This window comes from Xiphophorus maculatus, chromosome 3 (assembly GCF_002775205.1).
Source record: "Xiphophorus maculatus strain JP 163 A chromosome 3, X_maculatus-5.0-male, whole genome shotgun sequence".
In the NCBI taxonomy this organism is placed as follows: domain Eukaryota; kingdom Metazoa; phylum Chordata; class Actinopteri; order Cyprinodontiformes; family Poeciliidae; genus Xiphophorus; species Xiphophorus maculatus.
In genome coordinates this window covers 2,238,232-2,250,652 of record NC_036445.1, presented here as the reverse complement: position 1 = coordinate 2,250,652, position 12,421 = coordinate 2,238,232, and the positions used below count along the sequence as shown (strand labels likewise).

The 12,421-nt window shown below is 37.6% G+C and overlaps 1 protein-coding gene across 2 annotated transcripts; it reads left to right on the top strand.

Moving 5' to 3' along the window:
• Positions 1-1,110: 1,110 nt before the first annotated feature.
• Positions 1,111-12,401, top strand: abhd16a (abhydrolase domain containing 16A). 2 transcript variants are annotated; one of them, XM_005798737.3, is made up of 20 exons: positions 1,111-1,238; positions 1,731-1,787; positions 1,871-1,937; positions 3,781-3,867; positions 4,120-4,205; positions 4,344-4,417; positions 4,841-4,948; positions 5,244-5,358; positions 5,451-5,552; positions 5,653-5,716; positions 7,090-7,139; positions 7,419-7,542; positions 7,625-7,729; positions 8,563-8,626; positions 8,757-8,813; positions 10,001-10,063; positions 10,177-10,253; positions 11,027-11,125; positions 11,217-11,263; positions 11,868-12,401. In XM_005798737.3, the coding sequence occupies exons 1-20, from the start codon at positions 1,137-1,139 to the stop codon at positions 11,949-11,951; spliced, it is 1,632 nt and encodes a 543-aa protein (XP_005798794.1). In that variant the 5' UTR covers positions 1,111-1,136; the 3' UTR covers positions 11,952-12,401. The 2 variants fall into 2 exon arrangements, with proteins under 2 accessions (XP_005798794.1, XP_023187374.1); XM_023331606.1 differs by lacking the exon at positions 1,111-1,238 and adding an exon at positions 1,553-1,640.
• The last annotated feature ends 20 nt before the right edge of the window (positions 12,402-12,421 follow it).

The window sequence follows — 12,421 nt, the reverse complement described above, 5'->3', positions numbered from 1 at the left end:
AAAAGAGCCACATATAACTGTTCCCGTGAATAAGCAATGTAAATAACCCAAAATTAAGCTCCTTATTTGTCGTATCATCCTTTTTAAGTCTTATTGCATTTACTTCGTTTCATTTGTATAATATATGGTTGTTTTCCGGTTTCTGATTTTAGGATTTTATTTTGATATGACAACTTCCGCTATATATGTTATAGAACAGCAGCTTAACGACTCAAGACAGGTTGCAAAAACATTGTTAAATGTATCTTATTATTTTATCAGCCCCCTTGATAAAGGCAGAAGGCAAGTTCATTTTGTAAATAAGGACATTTCTAATATTGATTGGTTGAAATTGTGAATTTGTTTTATTGTAATCAGTTGATATTTTTAGTGGTAAACGTTATTTTTAGTTAGACTTTACGGTTATAAGAGCGTGATTTGTAGCTTACACCGTTTTTTGTGTGTGTGTGTTTATACATACAGCTCTGAAACTCGGGGCTTTCTTCGAATAAACCTCACTGTTCAAGAATAAAGCCACAATCTTTCATTTGGGGGTTGGGGGTGTCTGCTACAAGTAATGTTAATTTCATCCAGGGATAACATATTAAAAATGTCAACAGTGAGAGTATTCCTGAAGAGCTCCAAGTCTTAAAAGTTTTGTCAGCAAAAAGTGATGTGAGGAACAGAGAGCAGGCCGGTATCAGAAGCACCAAGGTCCCAGGATGGGATTTGTAGGGAATGGAGGTGATAAACACGTAATTATGAATACCTGGTGATACAGAACCCTAATCTAGGCTAAAATTGAATGGTATGTGTCGTGAGCAAAAAAAAAAAAAAAAAAAAAATGCTCATTTTAAATTTGAATTAGTCTGGAAGAGTATAACATTGAAAACAATCCACTCAAGCTATTTTTCGAAATTACAATACTTTTTATTTTACAAGGGAAAACAAATATTCTTGTTTGTTTTGTATTCTTTTTCAGCGTTGGATTGTGGTTATCATATTTAGAAACATACACGGGTTCTTTATAAACATAGAGCGTAGTGAATACAAATGTCTTATTAATGTGGTTGAGTTGAATTGTTTTTAATCATCGAACAAGCCACTTCTTTCATTTTATGGTCAGTGCCGGCTGCCGTAGCCACCGCGGCGGAAGAATGGCAGCCTGGATGTTGTACCGCTGTGTTTTTGGGCCTCATCTGCAACGAATTCACCGATCACCGGAGCAGCCTCGACCTGAGGGCAGGTTTGCCAGGAGGGTAGGAAACGATGAGTTTAAATCGTTTTACAGCCGCTGACTGCAGACCCAGACTTTTATTCATTTAAATAGCTGCTGCTGCTGCTGCTGTTGTTGCTGCCATTGCTCCGCATAGCTCAGAGTGATAGTTGGGGATGAATGAACGAGCAGAGAGTGAAAGGTGCACTTTTATTCGTCTTTTTTTTTTTTAACTGGTTTTCTGTTTCAACACCATAGTAACATCCGGTCTAACTTGATTTTGTGACTGTGTTTTGTTGTTACTTTCTGTCTTATGTCGCTAATCTAGCTAGCTAACATTAAAATGATTGAAACCGCGCAGAAGAACGAACGACATAAACGCAGAAAGAAATTAAGCAACGAGTAGCACGGTTGTCAGCTGAATTTGAGTCGACGTAAAATGCATGTATGAGGATAAATAATATATTTTATTAGACACGAACGTTACCAACTATGCTAGCATTAGCTCACTTAGCTTCTTCCTCTGCTCTCTCAGGGATGGAACTACCAACCCAGGAGTCTGGAAAAACACACAGACAGTATTCTTGGCTGGGTCAGTATAATATTCTGCTTCATCTTCTTGGAGAAAGTATAAAATTATTAAATGAAAGTGTGATTATACTTTATACCCTCCAGGCTTCAGCAATATGGTCCATCTCCTACTACAGCTCCCCTCTTCTCCTCTGCTATCTGTACAGAAAAGGTATGATTAATGAATTACAGCTGACCTGTAATATATGGGAGCTTTTGTCTGAAAATAATGTCAATATAATGATATACAAAGTGACAATGAAACACTACATGATCTCTGCGTTTACTGTTCTTCAGATTTTGTCTGTGTTGCAGTCACACAAATTGAATATTTGTCTTCTTATTATGTCAATAACACTGATTTCAGTTTCTTTACAGGCCGAAAACCTAATATGTCAATAGATAAAATGATAATTGAAAAATGTTGGGGAACTTGTTTTCTATTTAAAGAAGTACTGTGTCTTAATATTCAGGATTTAAAATATCTAAATCTGTCTAAAAATATCAGCTGGACAATTTTAAAATGTTTAGGTGTTAGCAACACCTAAACATTAGCCAAGAATCTAATAGGCAGGTGGTACAGAAAATGAAAATATAAACTTTTTGATGTGAAGTAATTATGATCAGTTGTCAGAAGAATGTTCATCAATCATTCAGTCAATATTTCTATATTGCTTTTCATGTAGAGAAAGATTTAGCACAACATGCTTTACAGAAACTAAACGATTGCAGGAATAGAAACAAACAACTTCTCTTTACTACTCAGTCAACCGTATACATAAAAAACACAGGAAACCAGCTGCACCCATTTGTAATGATTGCAAAATAAAATCATATGGTAAAAAAGAAAAACCCACCAATAGAGAAGTTATTAAAATATCTTAACAGAAAATTCATGAAAGGAGGTCTCAAAGAAAAAGAAAGTATTACATTATTGGATAGTATTTATGGAAGTGAGCAATGATTTCCGTTTACCGACACAGAGGTTGCAAGAACCATGGATGTTTGTAATCTGATTGCTAGATACACCGACGGAAAAGAATCTATTGTTTCATTCAGCTGATTAGTTCAGATTCACAAAACCTGATCCAGGAAATGAGAGATGGAGGGGAGAGTGTGAGGTAATAAAAATAAATAAATCCACAGCATAGATGTTTGTTTGTATCAGCCTAGAAACAAACTGAAATCAGTCAAGATCTAGTTCTTATAATTTTCACCAGACTTCACAGTGTTTACCTCATTAGTTTGAAAGTGATTAAACTAGAAGCTTTGTTGCTTTAAAATGTTGAATTTATAAACCGTAGATGTTTGGGTTTTTCTTTCTTTGCATTAAAATGGGGTTTTCATCAAACTAATAAAGTAAAAATAATTATTATGAGATTAATGATTGGGCAGGTGGGGTTTAATGGACGCATTTTCCATATTTGCTCGTGAATAAATAAAAGCGTTCATGAAATTATCTGCTAAGTTTTTAATCATTTGTATTTACCAAATGAATTTCTGGGTAATCAATGTGTCTGTTTCATAATTTTTAAAATAAGCAGATGATATCAGTGTCCTTATTGTGTTCTTCACTCAGTTTCTCCTTTGTGGAAACAGCCTAAGGCTGAAGGATATTTTTGCTTCCTTCTGGGTAATTGCCTGTTTACTTCTAAATAAATAAACAAACCAAAAAAACCCTGAAATATTTTCCTCTCAGGCCATTTAGATAACTGTCTGAAAATGTTTTCTTTCTGAATACAAATCTTCCTCTTGGGACTAAAAACTATTAATTGATGTGTCCTTGTAAATGGCTGATGTCCTACAAGTGGAATTAATACAAACGTAATCAACTGACTCATCCGGCGAGGCTGAGCATCGCTAGAAATTCATTGCTCAAGGTTGAGTGTCACTCCTTAATGTACTATTGAGCTTCTAAAATTGATTTATGCACATGGCTGAAGGCTAGTTGTCAGATTGTTCATCTTTTTATTGGTGCTCGATGTTTAGCCTCTTGTTCTGTTGCTCGTTCTCAGGCTACATCTGCAGCAGTAAGCTGGTTCCAGTGAGTCAGTACCTGGGAACCGTGCTCGTGTGTCTTCTAGGAGTTGCTTGTATTCGAGGTGAGACCGCTAACTGCTCTTTTAACCTCCTGCAAGGCAATAACTAATTCAGTCCATTCATCTCTAGATATAGATAGCGGTTCTGCTCGCCAATAAGGTTTCATTACCATTGAGACTGTTGAACAAGGTTTCTGCTCACAAAGCATACTAAACACACCCTTGAGGTTTCTGCAACTATTTTTTTCTTTGTTGTTTCACATAGAGACTTATCTCTCTTTGTCCTCGCCCCCACCCTCCCTGCTTTTTCCAAAGGATGGGGCAGATGGAGAAACACAGACTATGTTCAGTTTATCTCAGTTCTGGAGGAAACCAAGAAAAATCACACACCAGCAAACAAGGTAAGATTTCACTGACTTGAGGCAGGGGCTCAGAGTAAAATGTTTAAAATTACAGGAATAAATCATGTTGCTGTTTTATGATTATTCTTTATGGGTAAGTTATGATACCATTTTATGTATTTTCTGTTTTGTTTCTAGGAAAAGCTGAGGTGTTTTAACTTCGACTTCTCACACTGGCCTTCAGATTTCAGCTGGACAGAAGTCAGCAGTCCGTAAGTTGCTCATTTCCATTTAAAATGGCCGCTTGTTGAATGCATTTTTGCTCATATTAGAATCATATTGTAATATTTATATGACTACAACTTAGGTAGAGTAGCACTTGGTAAACATATCTAATAAATATAACGCTGCATGTGTATTCATTGTCATTTTTTGCATTTCGTGGCCAAAAATATGTATTTTATTAGTGTTTAATCTGATAGACCAATACCAAGGAGTACATAACGATAAAATATATGTATAGTTTTTGAAATTTTTCACAAATAAAATTCCGAAAAAGAGAATAAAAAAAAAAGTACAAGACATCTGCAAACCTGCCAAGTCTGGGCTCGGACAAGTGGAAAAGTTCAAAGGGTGTCGATGCTTTTTCCACTATGTTTATCTGCATTGTTACTGTTGTTGTTATCCTGTGAAAGGAAACATCCCAAAGGAGGCGTTTCTCTGCTGAAGCCAGAGCCCAGACTGAGAGGGACAGCAGACGGTTTCCTCCACTCTGTCCGCACCTTACCATGCCACGTCATCGGGTATGTGTCCTTTCAATGGATTTGAGTCAGCTGAAGCTCAAACTGTGCCATTTGAGGAGCTTTGGGTAAAATATATTTACAGACACAGGTGTTTTTATCAAAAATGCTAAATGTTTTGGTCTAATTACAGTCGTGAACATGTTGTTTTTTCAGCAAATGGCTTGTTTTTTTGACTGAGTACTCCAGTTAACAATGAATCAAATACTAAAATAGTTGACAATTATTTCAATAATTCATGATGAATCATTTCAGCCGTACCGCAGTGCAGTTATGTTTTTTTTCTCTTCTCTTTCAGTTTCCTCATTGCTCACTCCTTCGGGAGGCGGATGCTGTACCCCGGCTCTGTGGGTTTACTGCAGAAAGCGATGAGGCCGATGCTGCAGGGAGGCCAGGCTAAATTAATAGAAGAGGTAAAAGGAGAAAAGTCCTTGCTCCCATTGACCATAAATGGATCAAACAAGTGGCCCGCTCTGCCATTTCTTTTTCTTCCACTGTGTCACAGTATGATGGTGAAAGGAACAAGCTGGTGGCGTGCGACGGGAACGAGATCGACACCATGTTTGTGGATCGAAGGAAAGATGGCGGGCCGCGTGGCCGGACTCTGGTAAATGTCGAAAATGATTTGTTTTTTTGTTCCCCAGGCCCGGTCCTGCTTCCAACAAAACTCCCGTCATATAACTGATGGTTGCTGAAATGTGCCACAGGTCATCTGCTGTGAGGGGAACGCTGGCTTTTATGAGGTGGGCTGCATGAACACACCACTGGAGGGTGAGAAATGTTCTACTTAACAACAAGTCAGGTGTTTTTTACTGGGCAGCGCCTTGAAAAACATTCAAACCCATTCAACGGTTTTTCTGTTTTGTAACCTTAAAACCACAAACTGCAATGTAAATCACTAACCAGTGCATAATAACGAAGTGGAAGGAAAAATATAAATTTCTTTTCAAATAAAAACTTGTAAAGTGTTATGTATTTGCATTTAGCCCCCTTTATTGTGATACCTCTTACTAAAATCCAGTTTAGTCAACTTCAGAAGCATCGCGTTTAGTAAATGGAGACGTCTGGAGACCGAGAAACATTCAGACAGATCAGGGAGGAAACTGGATGAGTTTAAATCAGAGTCCAAGAGCATTGTTTAATCCGTAATCAGAAAATGGCACAGCAGCAAACCTCATCATGAAATGGCCGCCCACCTGGATGGATCGGCTGGGCCAAGAGACTTGAGTTAACTCTGGAGGAGCTGCTGAGATCCACAACTCAGGTGGGGGGAATCTGTCAACAGAACAACTACCAACACGCTCCAGCGTTTATGGAGGATTAGCCAAAAGAACGCCATCGTTGAAGGACACGACATGCATGTGGATAAAGCTGCTCTGGTCAGATGAGGCCAAAACTGAATACTTTGGACTTTAAGCAAAATATATGACAGAAAACCAACACTGCATATGACCCTAAACTAAGGATAGGTGATGTATACTTAAATGTTTTATTGCGATATTTTGTGGTATGGCTGCAATAGCAATAAATGTGACGATAAGAACTATTAATACTTCAGGTAACTGAATGGCTGTGACTACACCAGGTTTTAATACGCTTCTTCAGGACTCAAGTCACATGAAGAAATGTAATTTGATCATATTTTCAAATTTATTGATATTTTGAACAAACAGTTGAGAAAATCGCAAAAATAGCAATGCGGACAGTTTAAAAAATAAAAAATCATCAATAGGGCTTATTGTGACAACAAAGAATACAATTTTTATCATGACAAGAAATTTATTAGAATAAATGATAAATGTGCCCTCCTACCCTAAACACTCCATCTCAGTGGAGAAATCTGGTAGTGGCAGCATAAAGCTGCGGGGATAGGGAGACTTTTCAGACTTGATGGGAAGATGAACGGAGATAAAAACTGAGTAATAATGGAAATCAAATCTGTTTGAGACTGCAAAAGACCTGTGTTCAAGTACAGACCTAGGAGTTTAAAATCACAGTTCATTTTCCATCCACTTTACAATCATGCACTACTCTTTGTCTGTAAAAATCCCACTAAAGCACTTTGCTGTTTGGTATTAAAGAGTGAAAAAGTACGAGCCAAATGAAGGTTCTGGTTCTGGGGTTAACAGTGGAATCTGTTTCAGGTGGTTACTCCGTTCTGGGCTGGAACCACCCTGGATTTGCAGGCAGCACGGTAAGCCCTGTTCTCAGCCATTGTTACCGATCAGTGAGCTCGTGTCTGATGCTCGCCGTGAGTCATCTGATCCAAACGGGCCGCGCAGCGGAAAAAAACAGCATGTGGAAAATCTGGTTTCAGTTCACCAGCATTGCACAAGCAGCACAAACTCTCCCACGGTAGATTAAAATCAGAGGACGGGTTATGAATGATTCAACGACTTTTAATGTTTAAGGAACTGGATGTTTGCGTGATTAGGATTGTTTTATTAATGTATGGAAATTTCCTTCCTGGCAGGGAGTTCCTTTCCCCCAGAATGAGGCCAACGCCATGGATGTGGTGATACAGTTTGCCGTTCACAAGCTCGGCTTCCAGCTGAGCGACATTGTGATTTATGCCTGGTCCATTGGAGGATTCACAGGTTCATGAAGACACAAGCAAGTTCTGCTCACCTTTGTGATGAGTGGGGAGTTTTAAGTCTGTCTTTTTTCCTCCTCTCTCAGCCAGTTGGGCGGTGATGTCATACCCAGAGATCCAGTCAATTGTGCTGGACGCCTCCTTTGACGACCTTTTGCCCCTGGCCCTTAAAGTGATGCCTGAAAGCTGGAGTGAGTGCAGCCTGTAAAACAATACACTAGACCCGCAACTAACCAGTTTTATTGACTGTTCTGACGATTAAGGGGATAAAAAAATTGGCACATTCCACAGATTTTTTTCATGTGATCACCTTTTTATACATTAGAAATGCATTAAAATATCAAATATTCAGTTTTAAGTCCAGACTGAAAACACATCTATTCTCCCTGATCTTCAACACCAGGTGCAGAGAAAAATAAAGGATGGAAGAAAATTGTTTTGTATTGTTGTATTGTTTTGTTTTTTATTCATTTTATTAGCCTTTGGTATCTTTGCAAATTTTATAATTGTCTTATTTTTTTACTAAACTTAATTTTATTTTCTATTTTATCCTTTATCTACCTGAGACATGGTGTTTGTTGTTGCTGAGGCTTTTGTAAATGTGTTGCATAAATAAACTTTGACTTTGATATAAACAATTAATTAAATAATTTTTTTAATTAAGGAAATTAACATTTTTTTTGCCTTAAATCCAATAACTTTGATTCCTTTAGTGAATTTGAACTAAGTAAAGCTAAAACTAAACCATTTGAGGAGTTTTGGCTAAAACATGTTTGCAGACAAAGATGTTTTTATTTTAAATGCAAAATGTTTGCATTTCTTTGTACAGTTTTGACTTAATTGGTACTTTGAATATGTTTTTTTTTTTTCACCAAATAACCTTTTTTTTATACTCCAGTTGATTAATCAACTGTTAAATTAGTTGCCGATTATTTCAGTAACTGATCAATCCGACTAATCGTTTCAGCACTCATGAAACAATTAATCTCTTCTATTCATTAAAACATTGTCTTGTTTTTTTCAGGGCCTTTGGTGCAGCACACAGTGAGGCAATACATGAACCTCAACAACGCAGAGCAGCTTCTCAAGTGAGTCCAGCGATCTGACTATGGTGAAAATAATCGTGAAAGGTTAAAGCGCGAGTCACCGGGCGTCAGAACGGACGCCGCTGACCGAAAGCAAAACCCGCTGATCATTAAATTCCTTCGGCTCTTCCAGATATCAGGGACCAGTCCTGCTGGTCAGGAGGACCAGAGACGAAATCATCACTACAACGTAAGTTACTGACTCTTTTAGTCATCACAACACCATGAATATATGTTCTAGCAATTTGAAGTTTAACGGTTTAATTATGAAACATTTCAGCCAGTCTTCCTGTGTGAGTCTAAAAGACAAAATCTAAAGTCTCACTCATTAAATGTCTCCTGCATGTCATTATAAACTTGTTGGTTGGAATCGATTCCTTTAATTAAGCTGAACGGAGGCCCTGTAAAAATCATTATGTGATGCAAATAAGTCATTTAAATAATATATCGTTTGGTTTGATTGGCTTCCTCTTATCCAGTTTGATTAATTAATTTTCTCCTTCCAACCTTGAGGCTGGAAAACAGGAGGCACTTAAAAGGCTTTCTGCCCTCGTTGGTGAAATCACACGGCTTTGCTAAAGTATTTCTACCGCTTAGATTTTTTCCTACTATTTTTTCACATTGTAACCATAAACTTTATTGTATTTTATTGCCATTTTATGCAATAGACAAAGTAACGCATGTTGAAAGAAAAACCATTTAAATTGAGCAAAGCTGGTTTTATTTAGATTAAATTACAAATATGTGAGCTCTACTTAGGGTTTCTTATGTCAATGAGTGGTTTGCACTGGACTTTATTTAGCGGTATGAAATTATTACACTGAATACAGGTCTGTAAAAAAAATCAGAGCCCACTGCTCTGAAGCCCATTGAAAACCTCCAGTTTTTTCCACCAACTATTGATTTCTGAATTCTTCCCGAGTTAAAACATTAGTATTGTTGTTTCTGAATGAGCAGGAACTTGTTTTCTTTGCATTGTTTGAGGTCTGAAAGCTCTGCATCTTTTTCATTATTTAGACCAATTCTCATTTTCTGTAAATAAATACTAAATTTTTGCTAATAACTTTAGAGACATGTTGTCAGTAGTTCGTAGAATAAAAGAAAAATGTTCATTTTACTCAAACATAAACCTATAAAGAGTAAAAACAGAGAAACTGATCATTTTAAGTGGTCTCTTGTTTTTTTCCAGCGCTGCATATTTTTGTCTACAACAGTAAATTTATTGTGATTAATTTAATTTGGGGTCCGTTTTCTCAATGATTTCTAACCATTAGTCCCTACAAAGCTGATTTTTCTCGTTAAATCTTTAAAATGCATTTTCTTATTCTCACACTGGATGAGTAGAAGTAGCCTGGATTAACTGTAAATGTCTTACAGACATCCAGAGGACATCATGTCCAACAGAGGAAACGACCTATTGCTCAGACTGCTTCAGTTCAGGTCAGTTCACACCCACACACACACACACACACATCCAGCCTCTGTATTACCACAGTTTGGGACTCCTTGTCTGTCCAGACCCGTTTGGTGACTCATTAAATTCTTCTGTGCAGATACCCCAAAATAATGACAGAGGAAGGGGTCAGAGTCGTGAGACAATGGCTTGGAGCGTCTAGTCCAATAGAGGAAGGTAAGGGGATGAGATTATGCATGAACAGCTGTTTTATTTCTCCTGCTGTTAAGAGGAGGGTTCACTTGGTGTCTGGGAAAAAAAAATATATATATATATGAATCTACAATGTCAATAGTCATGAAAATAAAGGAAACTCATTGAATTAAAAGGTGTGTCCAAACCTTTGGTCTGTACTGTATATATATATATACTTATTGATCATTTTCCAAATCCAGATAAGATGAGGAGAAAGAGAGAAGTGTTTGACTTTCCAATCTTCAGATTTCATATATTTTTCTCCTATATAAAAACTTGGACATTTTCTTGAAAAAAAAACTTGGAAATTTGAGTTTCTAAAATTGAATTTTTTTTCCTAGAAAATTTCTGGGATTAATTTTAGATTTTATTTTTTTCTAGCAAATTGTCATCTTTCCAATCTCAGAAATGTCCTTTTTCTAGAAAACTTCCTCTTTCTTTTTTGTCCACTCCTTCTAGTCTTCCTTTGCTTTTTTTTTTTTACATTGCCTTTGGCTACATCTTTTTTCAGGTTGCTTATGGTTGTATCCTTCCTTCTTTTCAGCCTTGTGTCGTTCCCTGCTTGGCAATACCTCTTTCCTTCCAGGTTCCATATTTAAAGTATCTGCCAAAAACCTAACATGAATCTCATCAGACTAAATGCACGTACCAAAACAATGAGTAGGAAATCAAATTTTAAGACAGAAAAAGTGTAAATTTGACCCAAAAAAACGTGCAGGAAGCCTTTAGCTACTGGTCTTTTTGTTGCTCTGCAGCGTCCGTGTACAGCGGCTACGAAGTGGACGACGACTGGTGCTTGTCGGTGCTGAAGTCCTACCAGACGGACAGAGACGTCTCGTTTCCATGGAGCGTTGGTGAGCCGGCGCACAGAGACGATGAGCTCCAAACAGAGTTACGGACAGATGAGATGTTGTCTCTCAGTGTTGATGCTCTTTGTGTTAACAGGTGAAGACATGACGCTGGAGGGACGGCGTCAGCTCGCTCTTTTCTTGGTGAGGAATGAATCCGTCCACTTGTTGTCTTTATCACACCTTTTACCTCTTCAAGAAAGATTTTATTCTTCTTTTACAATCTCTTTTTTTTTTTTTTTTACTTCAAATAAACTCCCTCCACTCTTTTTGTTATTATTTAATTTTTTTTGGTTTACTTGCCTTCCTTCCCTCGACCCCCTTACAAAGAAAACACACCCGGCTCCTCAGACATCATTACCGCTGAGGAACACTGTTCCGGTTGCCATAGTAACCGGCTCACCTGTGCTCTCAGGTTGACTGGTGTAATATATTTCAGCACGCTCCGGCTTATTGAAGTCATTTAACATCAAACAAGAGGAGTGCCATCCATTACAGCTAATGCTATGCTTTGTCTCCCCTGGTGACGCCGTCTAAATTAGGCTCCATTCACCTCCCGTGTAAAGCCCCTAAGAGATGGGAGAGATTTGTAAGGCACTGAGCCAGATAGAATGAACCTAATATAATCAAGCTTCTGCACTTTTATTTTATTTATTTATTCTTTTTTTTTTTTTTTCGTCGCCCTCCCACACATCTAATTCTCAATTCCTCCTCCAACCGCGCTGTCGTCTCTCTCTGTCTCTCTAAGGCTCGGAAGTACATGCGAAACTTTGAATCAACACATTGCACCCCTCTTCCTGCCGCCGAGTTTCACCCGCCCTGGAGACTTTAAGAAAAAAAGAATCAGGATGGATGGATGATGGGAAGAAGAAAAACAAGAGGTCGATTGCCTGTGGTGAACTGTGTTCCTACTGCTTTAGTTTTTTCTTTTTGGTTTCATTTCCCCTCCATACACTCATCAAAAAAACAGAAATATGGTACATGTATTGCTTCGTTCATTTTAAAGCCATTCCTCACTCCTTCCATTGTTCCTACCCTGGCTGGGTTTGTAAAGCAAATGTAAATGAGACATATATTGCTCCGATTCAAAGAATAAAAACTAATCTTAATGTCGTTTTAGAGGATTTCCATTTGTGGAAACGCAGCCAGAGTATTTAAGCTTTCCAGGGTTTCTTGTATTTTTTTTCCTTTTGTGGGAACTGTCTGTATAAATTAATCTGGAGCCTAAAATGATGCTCTTAAGTGTTTCATTAAATATGCTGATTAAAATTTTGAGATGATGGATTTATTTTTTTTTCTTCT

What these genes read in the sequence shown, in the direction of transcription:
- abhd16a (XM_005798737.3), top strand. Translation starts at nt 1,137, where the DNA reads ATGGCAGCCTGGATGTTGTACCGCTGTGTTTTTGGGCCTCATCTGCAA. An exon ending in GTCCATTGGAGGATTCACAG is followed by an intron (nt 7,543 to 7,624) that starts GTTCATGAAGAC and finishes CTCCTCTCTCAG; the next exon opens with CCAGTTGGGCGGTGATGTCA. An exon ending in AGTGATGCCTGAAAGCTGGA is followed by an intron (nt 7,730 to 8,562) that starts GTGAGTGCAGCC and finishes TGTTTTTTTCAG; the next exon opens with GGCCTTTGGTGCAGCACACA.